General features: G+C 38.5%; 1 protein-coding gene across 1 annotated transcript in view; it reads left to right on the top strand.

Annotated features, from left to right (window-relative positions):
* fat3b (FAT atypical cadherin 3b) overlaps positions 1–16444 on the top strand; it is a 107445-nt gene that overhangs the window by 48027 nt on the left and 42974 nt on the right. Inside the window, exons 15-30 of the mRNA XM_028467252.1 lie at positions 901–1022; positions 1139–1321; positions 1418–1532; positions 1672–1953; positions 3179–3529; positions 3927–4100; positions 5230–5760; positions 6786–7150; positions 8305–8458; positions 9064–9171; positions 9295–9478; positions 10562–10782; positions 12089–12541; positions 14072–14206; positions 14291–14684; positions 16187–16383. Coding sequence (XP_028323053.1) covers positions 901–1022; positions 1139–1321; positions 1418–1532; positions 1672–1953; positions 3179–3529; positions 3927–4100; positions 5230–5760; positions 6786–7150; positions 8305–8458; positions 9064–9171; positions 9295–9478; positions 10562–10782; positions 12089–12541; positions 14072–14206; positions 14291–14684; positions 16187–16383 — 3969 coding nt within the window. The remainder of the gene's footprint in view (positions 1–900; positions 1023–1138; positions 1322–1417; positions 1533–1671; positions 1954–3178; positions 3530–3926; positions 4101–5229; positions 5761–6785; positions 7151–8304; positions 8459–9063; positions 9172–9294; positions 9479–10561; positions 10783–12088; positions 12542–14071; positions 14207–14290; positions 14685–16186; positions 16384–16444) is intronic.

The following is a 16444-nucleotide window of genomic DNA, read 5'->3' as shown; positions in this document are numbered from 1 at the left end:
TCTGATATAGCATTACAAAAGCTTAGTATTCCCTTAATCATACATAATGAATAATATTTACAATTTATCTACCAAAGAGACTTAAGGGGTTTACTTTTTCCATTAAAAACTTTCACAATAAGTGGTTTCTTACCATAAATAAAGTAATTAATTTAGCGACAGAATATGCAAAAATTGCCTAATGTCTGAATAAATAAAATCTGCGTTTATGCAAACCTAACTTTGACAGCCTGAATTTGTAAAAATATAATCTTACCTCATAATTTTAAACTTTAAATCCACCAATGAGGTAATATTTTAACTGTGTTTATTTATTTGTTTGTTTGTTTGTTTGTCTGTAAGCAATTACGTCAAAAGTACTCAATGGATTCTGACAACATTTCAACCTATGATAGACCTTACGCCGTTGAATATTCCATTACATTTTGGAGGGGATCCAGATCAATATGCTGATTCTGGATCAGTTTGAAAAATCGAAAAAACACTCTCATCGTTGGCGGTTTTCCAAAATTCACAACTCGTATCCTAATTGACCAATTTTTACGACATTTGATTCAGTTATGTTGCCTCACCAAGTTTCATCCAGATCAGATCCAGATTGTGCATTTCATCATGATTCTTGAAAAAATGTGGGTGCCAATACATTTGGACTAACTATATTGTTTATTAATGGGGTTAGAAATGTCTTACAAAGTGTGAATGATCAGGATCACTGACCCAGATAACTGCCAATATCTGCCAAAGAGGATATCTAGTGCTCGGTGGAGGTTTGTGCTTTGGAGTGTGATTTAGATTTATTAAAGATGGTCAGAGAAATGATTTTATTTATTATATTGCATGACTTTATTGTGTTTCTTTAATACAGAATTTATAAGAATTACATTTTTTATCCTCTGGTAGCAAACATCATCCTATTTTCTCGTGGTTCATGCAATAAGCATGGCAGGAGTGGAGGCCAGCACCACAGTCATTGTCCAAGTAGGGGACGTCAATGATCATCAACCAGTATTCCAGCAAATCAGGTAAAGACAATACTACTAGTGCTATTTTAACCACTGCTTTTCTGACAGCAAGTCTTTGTCTGAGGTGACTAAATTCAAAGTTTTTAACAGTGTTGTTTTATTTATGAACTTTACAGGTATATAGGTGCAGTCAGTGAGGCTGCTCTAGTAAACAGCGTGGTCCTTGGAGAGGATGGAAACCCTTTAGTCATCCGGGCGTCGGATAAAGACAAGAATCACAATGCACTGTTAGAGTTCCAGATCATAGATGAGACAGCTCGAATGTTTTTCATTGTGGACTCTGGCACTGGATCAATTCGGTAAACGGCTTCACTATTGATTGGTTTCACCTGCTTATGAACTCATACAGAATGTAATATGTTTGTTTGTTTGTGTGTGTGACCCTGGATTTTTAGAACAATTGCCAATATTGACTACGAAACCATCCCAGAGTTCCTATTCCGAGTCCATGTTCGAGACTTTGGTCAGCCCCAAAGGAGCGCTGACAGTCCAGCTGAAGTGGTTATCAAAGTAAGAAAGAAGTTGCATATGAATCAGCTTCCTCTGCCTCTTCAACTATGTCTGACTCTTTTGATTTCTTCTCTTTGCAGCATTTATGTGCAGTAAAATTACCCAGTGTATTTCTTTTTCTCCTCACTTCCTGTCCCAGGTGATCAACATCAATGATTCACCTCCAAAGTTTCTCCAAGACTCATATGAGGCCGTCGTACTCCTGCCTACCTACGTGGGTGTTGAAGTCATTCGGGTGGAGGCTTTTGACCCTGACATGTCCCCCGACTCCACCCTGAACCCCGACAGATCTGCGACCTTTCGGCTTCTTTACTCACTGGTGGACAGTAACGCAGAGTTCTTTGCCATTGATCGCTACACTGGAGTTGTGACTGTCATCAATCAGGGCCTCAGTAAAGACCGCTACCGCTTTAATGTGAAGGTAAGCCATCAATAGACCTCCAATAGTGTCCTGGCACAATTTTGCATGAACAGCAGGTTGTTGACTTCAGATGGCTTCTGTGACAGTGATAAACAGAAGACGTTCAGAGTACTCGGTCATTTGCAGACAACTATGTGAGTTTAGCAATAATAGTTTAGGATCCTATTTTTCTTTATCAATGTTAATGATACTTAATGCAGTTTCAAGTCTGAGGCAGGGGTGGACTGGGAGCAAAATTCAGCCCTGGCATTTTCTGTCCATACCAGCACACTACATTATCAGAGGACACCACGTATAAGCCTCCGTTATTATTCTCCCAGAAAACCGTTTGCCGATAAATACCCTTTTTTCCTATTTTTTTTGTCCATTTTTGCAAGTTGTTTTTTTCACTATTGTTTGCCATATTTTGCCTACTTAAGCTACCCTTTGCTATAAAATACCACCTGGTTACGTAGCGGACTGACCGGGTCGCCGGCCCACCGGGATGGTGCTCAGTATGCCAGATAGCCAGTCCACCCCTAGTCTGAGGTAAGGAGGTAATATTTTACACTAGCTCACCCCTACTTCCGAACAGCATTAGTGCCTAATAATTTTAAGCTTCATACCTTATTACCATTTGTTAGGTCATATTTTCACTGACGTTAATCTATTTGTTCAGGATTTCGTCAAAAGTACTTAAGGGATTTTGACCAAACTTTATCCAAAGATAGACCTTATGCCATGGAAGATTCCATTACATTTCAGAGTGGATCAAGATCAATGTACTGACTATGGATTAGTTTAAGAAAAATATCGAAAAATCTGTCATTAGCATGAATAAGGTGTCATGAAGGCTGTCATTAAGAGTTGTTCGCCAAATTATGACACCTTTCGCTAAATTATGACACCTTTGGAGCTATGTTGGCATTCTTTGGGTTAGATGGAGGGATCCAGTGTGATTAGGTAGGGTTAGGGTTTGGGATTTAGTGCATTGATTATTTTTTTCTCGATGAAACCCCCTGAACGATTCTGGACCATTCAGTTTGGAATAGGGAAGGCAGGTTCCATGCACCGGTTAGGGTTAGAGTAACGAACAACATCATGCTAATGACAACGTAATGTCAGCCTTATGTATAAAACTCCAAGTAATGTCTCACAGAAATTTGTCTCTTGGTGGAGCTTTGCGCTCTCTAAGTGCTCTTGTTGTAGTTATGACAATAATAAAACAAGAAATTCTTCCTTCCAGGTATGGGATGGACGTTTTGCCAGCATGGCATCCGTTACAGTACTTGTCAGAGAAGCCATAAACAGCGGCCTATTTTTCACCTACCCCTTCTACTCCGCCTCCATCCCAGAGAACGTACCCAATGTCACTGTAGTGACTGTTGTGAACACTGTTGGCCATCGCCTTAATGAGCCCCTTAAGTACTCTCTTCTGAACCCGAGCGGGCGCTTCACCATTCTGCCCACTTGTGGAGTGGTGCTCACCACTGGTGTGCCTTTTGACCGAGAAGAGAAGGAGGAATACAAGTTGGTTGTGGAGGTCAGCAGAGAAGATGAGATACTGCGTGTGTCCAGGGTGATTGTGCAAGTACAGGTGGGTGTGAAAAACTGTTGTTTCTTCTTGGACAATAAGTGGTAAATCAGTATATATTTATAGTATAGTACAGTGTACATTTTCAGCTTTTAGTTGTAATGTTGTTTATTGATAGTTTCATAGCATTTGTCTGCATTCAGTTCAAAGTGTCCAGTATTTTAAACTCGAAGTTGCCCCAAATGACAACTTTGCATTGAAACTGTGCTTTGCCTTGGGTTGGTAAAGGTGACTTTGCCAATTTAATCTAATAACCACCTGTAATAGCACACATGGGGACATTATTGTTAAAAGAATATGTTTAATGGTCCATTCACTCAACATTGAGCATTAACTTCCTAAATTGTTTTTCAAATCGACTCTTCTAATGTTTTCCTCTTAACTGGTGTCCTTCGTCTAGGTTGAAGATATGAATGACAATGCTCCCAGCTTTGTGAACCTTCCCTACTACGCTGTAGTGCAGGTAGAGGCAGATCCAGGATCAGATATCTTACAAGTCTCAGCCATAGACCAAGATTCTGGATTAAATGGAGACGTGTCATACAGCCTGAAGAAGCAACACAGGCACTTTCAAGTAAGCGCTGCTTCTGTCTTGATTTAAAACGGTCTAAAACAGAGCAACAGCAACTTTAGTAACAGCGGGGGCCACAAAAATCTGATCTGAGGGCCACACCAATCAATGTTAATGTCAGCATTTAGAATAATGACCAATCTGAGCACTAATACAAAAAATATTAAAGGGTTCTGTGCTCTTTTTTAGGCATTTAATGTGTTTTTTGGAGTCTTTTTATTTATTTTTGAAAGTATTTATAGTTTTTTGGGGGTTTTTTTTAACTGATTTTGTCCTGTCCTTTGTATAGGTTTTGTGTATTTTTGCAGTAATATACAGTGTTTAGGAAGTCCTTTTAAATGTTTTTGTTGTTACTTTGTGTTTTTAAAGTCATTTTGTGTGACTTTTCATTATATTTTTTGTCATGTGTCAAATGAACTTCTTTTGAGTTCCAATTTTGTGTATTTTTTAAACTATTTATAGTGTAAGTCATTATATGGTTTTTTGAAGTCTTTTTAAATGTTTTTGTTGTTACTTTGTGTTTTTCAAGTCATTTCGTGTGATTTTTAATTTTATTTTCTGTGTTTCTGTCATGTGTCAAAAGAACTTCTTTTTGAGTTCCAATTTTGTGTATTTTTAAAATTATTTATAGTGTTTTTTTAACTAATTGTCCTTTTTGTTGTCATTTTGTGTGTATTTTTGCAGAAATGTACTTTGTTTTTGAAGTCATATTAAATGTTTTTGCAGTTACCTTGTGTTTTTAAAGTCATTTGTGTGACTTTTCATTTTCTTTTCTGTCTTTCTGTCATTTCAATTTTGTGTATTTTTGAAATTATTTATAGTGATTTTTTTCTCATTTTGTCCTCATTGTTGTTATTTTGCATATTATTTATTTTAGGCTTTGTGTATTTTTTCAAGAAAACACAATGTTTATGAAGTCTTTTTAAATGTTTTTTGTAGTTTGTGTTTTTAGTCATTTTGTGTGATTTTTCATTTTATTTTCTGTTTTACTGTCAACTTCTTGAATTCCAATTTTTGGGAGATTCAGTTTGAGAGCCACACAAAATGTTAGTTGCCCATATCTGATCCAAAACAATATTTATAATGTTTTTTTTACATGTGTTTAGTTGTACCTTTGTTGCATTTCCTGCAGGTGAACCCAATGACTGGGGAGCTGACGTTAAAAAGAGCCTTTGAGGCGGACATATCTAATGCAGACTACACAGTGGTTGTCGTGGCAACAGATGGAGGTTTTCCCCCTCTGTCCAGTGAGGTGGAGGTACCCATTACTGTAATAAACAAAGCTATGCCCGTGTTTGACAAGCCCTTTTACGGTGTCACCGTCAAAGAGGATTTGGGCGTTTCTGCTTCCATCCTTTGCATCAATGCCAGCACTCCAAAGGGCCAGAGTGTCATCTTTACCATCACTGACGGAGACCATCTCCAGCAGTTTGACATTGGCTTTGACACAGGAGTAATTAGAGTAATTTACCCCTTAGACTACGAGGCCACGCAGTACTACCGGCTAACGGTGAAGGCTACAGACACACTGACTGGGGCCAAGTCTGAGGTTGATGTGGATATCGTCATGCTTGATGTAAATGATAATCCGCCATTTTTCCAGAATACCTCATACTCTGCCGTGCTACCTGAGAATTCCATGATTGGGGCAAGTGTGTTACAGGTGTGTGCTTATGGCTGCATGTGCTTTTGTTAACTAAATGTATTTTGACTAAATAGGTGTTTAGACTTAAGGCTCCCTCTGACTATGGACTACATTATGGTTGTAGATGTTAAAAACTGTCCTCACGTTTGCACTTAACATTTGAATAATAACTCACACAAAAGCAATCGTTATACTGCATGTTTCATGTAACATGTTTCATAGTTTTTTGACAATTATTTTTTTTACAAAGGGTCGACCTTACGCCATGAAAGATTCTATTAAAATTTGGAGGGGATCTGGTCAATATACCTATTTTGGATCAGTTTTAGTTTTTAAAAAAAAAACAATTATTATTTAAAGAAAAAATGTATAACAAAAATTAAAAAAACTGACCAATCTTTATTAAATTTGACTACCCTACTTGAGGAAGAACATGCAAACTCTGCATAGAAAGAAAATATATTTTTTTTTTTAGAACATACAGTATATAGTATTCTTTTTAACAGTTTTTTCTCTTACAAAGACAAAAAAGGCCAGTTGTTAGAGTCTAACTCAGTCTCCACAAATACACAATGCAATGATTTCAGAGTTTTTTTACTGTGTCATGTTTTGATCTTGGTATTAATTCAAGATTTCCTAAATTGTGATTTAGTTCAATTTTTGATTTGTTAAAGATATTTCACTTTACATATTTTACTGGGATATTGAAGAGAATCTCAGATATGTAAATAACAGAAACAACTTGGTACAATAATAAATATATTTGTGTTTACATACAAAATTTAGCTCATGGCACTGAATCACACACGGTAGAAAAGACGTATCAAACAATTGATTTTAGGATTTTATTAATCAATCTCGGCCCATTCAAGAACATCTATTTAAATCTATTAATTCATTTTTAAACCCTTGTCATGTTGTATCTAAATGAAGTAGACATTTATATGTTTCTTCTACTTTTTTTTGCTGTTGGTGAAGTAACTATAGAACATACCAAGCTCTAAATAATTGGACTTGTTTTTTTGCTATTACTCTTCCTGTAGGTGTTTGCCCAGGACCAAGACTCAGAAAAAAACGCCATGGTGAGTTACCAGATCCTATCAGACATCTACAACAGCACCGACTACTTCAGCATCGACAGCAGCAGCGGACTGCTATTCATGGCACGTCTGCTCGACTATGAGCTCATCCAGCGCTACAACTTCATCATCAGGGCCACAGACAGTGGAGACCCTGCCCTCAGCAGCGACGTTAGCGTCACTGTGACTGTAACCGACACAAACGACAACCCGCCCAGTTTCAGCCAAGCGGTTTACGAGGCGTTTGTCAGCGAACTGGCAGCACGAGGACACTTTGTGACGTGTGTTCAGGCTTCAGACGCCGACATCTGTGATGCACGTAGGCTGAAGTAAGTTAGAAAGAAAAAAAACACTATCTGCTGTAACCCTCCAATTACCCGTGGGGGTCAATCTGACCCCAGGCATATTTGCCTCCAGAAAATGATTGTCAGAAAATTGTTGACCAAGTTTTTGTGCCACGCACTTTGTTTATTTGTTGAATACATAAATAACCCATTGATAATGAAACCATGACCTATTCTCTAGCACTACCTTCATTTGAATCATAATTAATTTATCGTCAATAGTTTTTATCCAAATCTTACTGACAACATTAATGACCACAAAAGTATGCACCCTACAGGTGTGGGCAGAGGTGACATGTAACAACGTACAAATACTTCGTTACTGTATTTTTTTTCTGATATCTGTACTTTACTCGAGTATTTATTTTTTGGTGACTTTTTGCTTTTACTCCTTACTTTTCTAAACAAATATCTGTACCTTATAATCCTTACATTTTAAAAATGAGCTCGTTACTTTTAGGACCTTTGAAGATGACGCCACGACGTAAAAAGATGAAAAATGTTAGTAGTTTTTTTTAGGTAGGTCCCTTAGTTTTATGGTTAACATTTTCAACTTTTAAAAAATGCTAACCTCAAAGCTGCTCTGGGATTTACTGAGCATTTGCATTTTTTTCTTAAAACATTTTTATCTATATAAAGTTTTTATCTATAATACGTGCTAAATTCTACAGGAGTTCATAAAGGGTAACAGATTTAATTCATTTCCATGTACCAGTTTTCTACAAGTTCTTAAAAATGTCTGGGATTTATTGAGCATTTGCACCTTTTTTTTTTTCTTGACACATTTTATTTACAAATTGTATTTATTATGAATGCTAAATTCTCAGGTGTTCAAATGTAACAGATTTAACTTCTTTTCATGACCCAGTATTCTACAAGTTCTTGGAAAAATAAAAGATAGGGAATTTATAATATCCCCTGCTTAATATTGAAGGGACATTTGTTTTACTTATTCACTTTTACTCAAGTAAAGGGAACAATTTCAATACTTTTACAAGTCATTTTTTTATTGGGAAAAAAGTACATGGATCAATGTTGAAAGCAGCTAAAATAAACATTTTGTAGGGTTTTTTTTAATTGTAAAATTGAAGCTTCTTTCTTCCATTCCTAATATTCTGCGTCCCTCTGTTTGGCCCCAGGTACAGCATCCTCTCAGGCAATGAAAAAATGATTTTTATGATGGAGCCAGATACGGGGGTTCTCCGTCTGTCTAACAAGAGGAGACAAGGCATGAAAGTTGCGTATCAACTCAACGTGTCCGTGTCAGATGGAGTCTTCACTAACACCGCTCAGGTGAGGCAACTTTCTGGCACTTCTAGTTTCGTTTTGTCAGCTGATTTGCTGTCTCTTAAGCCTTCTCTGTACATACACACACACACAGAGAAAGACAGAAACAGCCAGGCGACCTTCTGGAGCTACGCCACACATCTATTTAATACAATCTTTCACAGCTGTCCACTTTAACTGCTGTTTCTTACTACCTGCTACTGAGCGGCTCCTCGGTTGGAGGTTAATGTCATGTCATATCAGATTTACTAAGCGTACAAGCTGCAGCCAAGTGGGGGAAAATGTTCACATCTGTCTCTTAGTGGTAATTATGAGAAAACCACTTTAAGACGTTTTTTGGCTCCGTTGTCCCACTTTTCAGGGGCAATAACCTCCATTTACCTCCTTCTAGTTCTGATGTGATATAAGACAGCAATAGTTTGCTGTATTTTTTTCTGAGTGGTTTAATTATCTGTTACTGGCCATTATATACACCCAGTTACCAATTGTTTACAGACTATATCATTCGCCTACGACACATTTGCATTTTATGGTGCTTTGATGAATTGGACTGGGATGTTGATTTGGATTAACATGACAACCACTGATATAGGAGCGATTGTGATTTACAGGTCATCGTACGTGTCCTGGGTGCTAACCTCTATAGTCCAGTCTTCAGCCAGAGGTTCTACCTGGCTGAGGTCCAGGAAAACGCCTCTCCGGGATCCAAAGTCATTCAGGTGATGTTTATCTCGGGCATCTCTCAAGCGACGCGTCTTGATTTTGAATAGGAGACAAAATGAGTGATGCCGTAGCAACCTGTAAGATGTTGATTTTTTTATTTCTTTTTTTAATTGCTTCAGGTTCGCGCAACAGACGAGGACTCTGGGTTGAATGGCCAAATCACCTACTCCTTTATCAATGACTTGGGGAAAACTAAGTTCACAATTGATGCAGATGGTGTCATATCCACTCTTCAGAAATTGGACAGAGAAAATCCTCTCTACAAGGACATGGTGCTAACCGTCATGGCCCTGGATGGTGGAGGTAGTAATATTCTATACCCTAGTTCTTGGTTCTCAAGCTTTTTTTAGCCCAAGTACCCCCTTTCCCTTTATTCTGAATCCAAGTACCCCCTTTGTCTGACTACAACAATTTTCTCAGAATTCTGCAGCTATAAAGCAAAATGATGGAATGAAAGTAATAACACACATTTGAAAGAATCCCATTGTAAATAAGTGGAATGAAACAGTATTTAGTGCCTCCTGAATTAATTTATTACTATATTTTTGTTTTATCTTTTCTGCTCATCTCGCGCCTGGTGTGAGACCAAGACTGACTCTTGTATTTTCAGTTCTTGTTCTAATCAAAATCATTTTCATCATTATTATGATTATCATTTTTAACTAAAAACATTATAAACATCCATATTTTTTATGTTTTTCTTTGATATTTTTCTACTTTCTCTCTCTTCCAGCTGGCCCCTGTAGTGCCATCGCTTACCCCCTATTGAGAAACACTGCCCTAGTTCATGGGTGTCAAACTCATTTTAGTTCAGGGGCCAACAGGGCATGCTCAAAGTCACCCTCACCCTTTGAAAAACTGAAAATGAATGAACTAGGGCGCATGTGTCAATCACGGCCCAGGGGCCAAATCTGGACCAGTTCGATCAAAAGTGGGCTGACACAACATTAATGTGCCCAAGGTTGCACTTTTAGTTATAAATTAAACAAAGTATGGAAGGCATCAACAATATCTACGCAATAACTGACAGATATTTAAAAATATTTTATTATTTATTCTTTTTTGGCAATTTTTTATTTAATTTGATAAGATTTTGTGGAATAATTTAGAGTTCTTTCAACAAACTGAATTATCTGGTAGTTTACACAATGATTTATTTTCACATTCTCCTGTGGTCCAAATCGGATGCTCTGAAGGGCCAGATTTGACCCCTGGGCCGTGATTTTGACAAATGTGCCCTAGTTCATTCATTTTCTGTTTTTCAAAGAGTGAGGGAGTCTTTGAGCATGCCCTGCATATTTAATTTAACTGTTGATCTTGCAGTAAACAATGTTTTTCACTCAGTGTGAAGAACACCATATGGTAATATTTGCAAATATGTTACAGGTCGGGCATCATTCTGCACCGTGCGAGTGGTTCTAGCTGATGAAAATGACAACGCCCCTCGATTCAGGGCTGTGGAGTATCGTATGAGCATTAAAGCAAACGTTGGAACTGGATCCCTCGTCACACAAATCCAGGCCAACGATCCTGATGCTGGATCTAATGGGAGAATCACTTACTCACTCTACAGTGAAGCACGTCTGTCGCTGGTGGATGTTCTGGAGGTCAGTACCATTGGCTTGTTCGCATGTAAAGTTGCTTTAAAACAACTTCATTTCGTAAAATAAGGTAAAAGTACTCAAAAACCAGAACTTACACTTTTAAGAATCAACCAACTTTTCATGGTAGATAATAGATTTCTTCTCATAATCAAGTTTTCTGGTTGTTTTTGGAAAGAATTTTCAATTTTCCAACTATGTGTATTTAACTCCTATATCCGAGGTGTCAAACTCATTTTAGTTCAGGGGCCAAATACAAAGTAGTTTGATCTGCAGTGGGCCACAGATTTTATGTGGGAAAACGAGCAATTTCAACATTAATGTCCCCAAGTTTGCACTTTATATACTGTATAAACGATACACAGTATGTAAGGAGCCGTCAATATCCAGGCAATAAGTGACTACAGTCATGTAATAAAAGCTTGGGAAAATTGCGATCCTCCAAATATTATAGAGTTTAATTGAATTTGTGAATCTAGAAGGGCTGAGATTAACCTTGCATGCAAGATGGATTCTCCTGGTGTTCACAAACACCAGAATCCATCTTGTGCTGTTCCCGCCTTTGCTTTTCGAAACCGAACCGAAACGGTTCGAACCAATCACGAGGCAGCGTTGTGGTTTAGGGCGTGATATCAGGGTGTGACGAAGGCAGAAGCGCAGACGCAAAACTGGTGCATGCGCAGTTGCGGGGAGAGGAACTAGCTGGGCTACCGCTATTAGCATGGCTCAGAATCAAAATAGAAAGATGTCAATGCAGGAGGATGGACGTGTGGAAGCTGCTATAAACTCACTTTTAGAAGAATACAGCATTTCCTTTTTGAAAGAGCAACTTTGTGCAATTTTGGACGGTAAAGACGGCAAAGCGGAGCCTTGTTGTTGTTGCAGCAGCGTCTCTGCGTTGTATGCCGATGACGCCGTGTGATTGGCTAAAACAAATGATGGTGGACAGGCGCTTCGCCCAATCAGCTTCAAGCATTCTGTTCATGTCTCTCTCTGGTTCCGAAATTATTCACCAGACACAGACCCAGATCGATGTGGAGAACTCGAGTTAGAGGGAGGGGCTACACATCAATCTGTCTTGCCAGGTTAGGCTGATATATCTACAACTAAAACATTTGGTAATTTAGACAATAATTTATGTTTTTTTCTGTCTTTTTAACTTTCTCCTGCTGGCCGAATTGGATGGTCTAAAGGGCCAGATTTGGCCCCCAAGCCTTGAGTTTGACACGTGTCCTATTTTGTCAAAAGAGTGCAAACGTGAGGATAAGGTTGACTTGTTTATAAATGAGTTTCTGTACTGCTCTGGTCTCAGGTGGAACCTGACAGTGGTTGGATGATGACAAAAAGCCCAGTAAACCACCTCCAGGGAACCGTGTTGTCCTTCTTTGTTAAGGCCACAGACGGCGGCTCCCCACCCAAACACTCCCTGGTGTCAGCATTCATCCACGTTGTTCCACCAGATGCATTTGTGCCTTCATTTAGCCAGCCTCAGTACTCCTTCACCATTCCAGAGGATACTGCAGTGGGTACGGCACTGGGCTCTGTGTACATGGGCCCCGGGCAGACTGGTGTTTTTACCGTAGTCGGAGGAGAGACGCTCGACAGCAACAAGGAGGGGACCTTCGTGGTGGAGAGGGAGTCAGGCCTCATCCGCCTGGTTAAGCCCCTCGACTATGAAGTAGTCAGCATCTTCCGCTTTAAGGTTGCTGCGACAACACGAAAAGACCTGATTGAATCAGTCACCACTGTGGACCTGGAGGTTAAGGTTAGTGACGACACCCTGCTGAGCATGACGCTCTTTGAAGTTTTATGAACTTAGTTTGAACTTTGTGGACAGTTGTGGATGTCAGGTGGAAATATAGAAAACAACTGAAGAAAACTGCAAAGTCAGTGCACTCATGAAGTAGAGATGGTTACACAATCATAATAGTGACATTTGGATGAGAGAAAAGATTCTAGGGGTGTGCATTGGCATTGATCTGACGATACAATAGTTTTATGTCACTACGATATATCCCGATACTAAAAAATACGATATCAATCGTGATATCAAGTACAAAATGGTATGAAATCCAATTTATTTCATTTTTTTAAACTTGCAAGGACAACTAAATGGTAACCAACTGTAATTCAAGTACTTTCATCAAAAACAAGTATGATTAACAAACTGTCAAAACATTTTTCAAAAAAGTTTAACTTTTGCTTTGATAGATTTTGATTCTGTTAAGTTCTTAAATTATTTAAAAAGTAACAACATCTACATATAAACATGACCAGTAAGTTTTATGAAAATAAAGTGTAATCAACTTCCAGCTAAAATGCATTGAGGAGTGAGGTAGTATAACAAGATCTGATGTGGTTCACTGACACCTAGTGACTGGGCGTTTACGTGCTATGCATTATGTTAATGTAATTAAATGTTTGGTTTTTTTTTCCGTTAAAAACATGATTTAAAAAAAATCGATTTTTTTTTTGATCGATACAATAATCGTGTGGTGAAATATCGCGATATATCGCCGAATTGATTTCTTCTTACACCCTTAATAGATTCCAAGCAGTATCTGTTCTTGCTTTCAATTTCAAAAACGATATCAGTATATTTAGACCCATCCGGCAATAATGAATAATTTGTTTAAATTCTCCTGTTTACAGTGTTGATCAATTAGAAATATTAACACTTCAAAATTTTTTACAAAATGGCACCATTTTTTTGGAATGTTAACTTTTTTTAAAGCAACTTTATCAGACCACCTGTCTTAAAAACATGACCTCCTTGATTTTAAGACTTTTTAAAATTTCAGTGAGCTCAGAATTTTTACATTATTGTAAACAATCTAAAGCAAACAATAAACAAATTCAGTTGGCCTTTAGTTGTCTGCCTGGGTTGAAATCCTGTTTTTCACAACGTAGCCATAAATACGTTTGATACATATTGTACTATTATGTATATTACCTACATATGATATAGCATGTTGACGACATCCTTGGCTGAGCAGTTTCTCATTTTGAAGATCATTTTGTTGAGGTTGTGTATTTTATGTCATTTTCCTAAGCCCTCAAGTTTTGTCTTATTTCCACTAAAGTGAAACCCATAAGAGGCATTTTTCTGTCTTATATTCCTTCAATGATAAATGACTATAATTTAATGTTAGCTGTCAGAATCAATGCAGTATCACCAACTGTCAAATTACTGTGCATCAGGGAACAATCAGGCCCCATCCCTGTCATTTTGTGCAAAAATGTGTAATTCACTCTTCCCTTAGCTGGATCATAAGCTAAAGCTCTTATTTTGTAGATCCTTGATGTGAATGACAACAAGCCGGTGTTTGAAACAAACACCTACGTGGCCACGGTGATGGAACGGATGCCAGTGGGAACGAGAGTTGTTCAAGTACGTGCGCTTGATCCAGACTGGGGATTAAACGGACAGGTGTGTGACTGATGACTTCCTTTCATTTTTGTAAGAATTGACATTGGAGAACTACAACATGTTTTTTCTATTTTTCATCCACAGGTTACTTACAGCCTCGGGCCTCTGCTCGGCTACAATCAGGGCTTGACAAAGGACACGCGCTCTTTCACCGAGCCAATCACGACCAAGTCAGTGTTTTCCATTGACAGTAAAACAGGCTGGATAACCACAGTGAGTCAGATGGACCATGAAGCCTGCACCAGCTACAGCTTTGAAGTCATGTCCTTTGATCTGGCTGAGGTACAGCCTCTGTCCTCCACTGCCGTGGTGACCATCACTGTGTCGGACGTTAACGACAACCCGCCACGGTTTGAGAGGGAGCTGTACCGCGGTGCAGTGAAGGAGAGTGACCCTCTGGGTGAGGTGGTGTCTGTGTTAAAGACCGAAGATCAAGATGGCACCGACCAAAACCGCCTCGTCAGCTTTTACATTACGGGTGAGCTAAGTGATCATCATTATATTAACCCTCCTCTTATCCCCAAATATTACTAACACATTTTACCCTTGGGGTCAATCTGACCCCAGGGATATTTGCCTCCAGAAAATGATTTTCAGAAAATTGTTGACCTGTCAGGAATTTTTTAACAATATGAACCCTGTTGGTTGTGGTGATGATATGACATTTCCTGCAGCGCCACCATCAGGTCAAACCTTTAGTTTCAGAGTTAAGTGTATCTTGAAAATCTTTCACCCAAATCTTCTAATTTGGGGTGCACGTTCACGATTCTCACACAATGAACCATTATTGATGATTGATTGATGTTGGTCTTTCCATTTTTGGAAGGGACTGTGTCTGCTGGAGGGTCAACACTCTCATTAGCAGTGTTTCCATTACCCTTGGAAATGTGCAAAAGCTAAATTGAGCAAAAAAAACTAGAATTTAAAAAAAAAAAAAACACTCAAATATTGCATAAAAGTTTTTACTCTTTAGTGAAGAGGAATTTCAGAGGCTTCAGTATTGAAATGTGTTGCAAAAGCACTACTGAAACACTTATTTCGCAAATACATGGCGCGGTACGTGTAAACAGAATAGGAGACCAGGAAATTTCTTAGCATTGAACTTAAAATATATTACTGCCACATTAGACGTGAAACAACAAAAGAATGCAGAGTGTCTGTCTTCCTGCAGCAAAGTCTCGCGAGAGGAAATTTCACGGGCGTCACGGGGCCCCTGCCCAAAACAACGTTCAACTGAAACACATTCGAAGCGCAATTATACTTTGTTTATCACTTTTATTTTGCAAAAATCTGTAATAGAAACCCAGCTATTGTCATCAGATAAGAAAATCAAAATCAGGGTCCTCCTCAACACAATCCTCTATCTTACACATTCTCCTTAACATCACTTTCCCTGTGAAAGAGCTCTTCCAAAACCTCATTGATAGTAAACCGTTAAGGTCACAAACAGTCTAACACAGCTAAAACAGCTTGGGGGTCAAATTGACCCTAGAGGAATACCACAGTGTATGTGTTCAGTACATTGAAAAATTATCATCATGACAATTTTATGGTTAATAAATTGTAACTATCAAATTCGGAAAAGTCATGAAATATGAAGCAAAAAAGTCAACTATTATTTATTGAATGATAAGCATTGAATGGGGTCAAAGTGACCCCAAAGTTAATAGGAGGGTTCAAGTTTCAGTGCATTAATTTTCTATGTGCAAAACCGCCGTCTGATAATGATGCAGAATGATATGCTTTCGACTTGTGTCTGACATTTAATAGCACAGATTGACCTAATAGAGGCATTAAAGGTCAAACTATTGAACTTTTAGAAACTGCTTCTTCATTGCTTTGGGCATTAATTTGTGTTTGTGGGTAAGGAAGAACAGTTTGGCAGATTCATCTGATGTTAAATAACGATCAGTGCATTTCCCAATGTCTTTCTTTACATTTCAGTGTCGGAACCTAATGTTTGTTCTGTGTGCTGCACAGGGGGAAATCCACGGGGAGTGTTCGGACTGGCTAGCGTTCAAGGGGAGTGGAAAGTTTATGTGAGCGGCCTGTTGGATCGAGAGCAGCAGGACTGGTACCTGCTCAACATCACAGCCAGTGACGGTCTGTATGTGGCTCACACAGCAGTGGAGGTTACCGTTACCGATGCCAACGACAACAGCCCCGTGTGCAACCAGGTCAGAGGTCAAAACAAATTAGATTTAGCTCATTTCAAACATTATATAACTTTAGGTCATT

This window comes from Gouania willdenowi, chromosome 14 (genome assembly GCF_900634775.1).
Source record: "Gouania willdenowi chromosome 14, fGouWil2.1, whole genome shotgun sequence".
Classification (NCBI taxonomy): Eukaryota; Metazoa; Chordata; class Actinopteri; order Blenniiformes; family Gobiesocidae; genus Gouania; species Gouania willdenowi.
The sequence above is the reverse complement of the archived record's forward strand: the minus strand, read 5'-3'. Positions and strand labels throughout refer to the sequence as shown.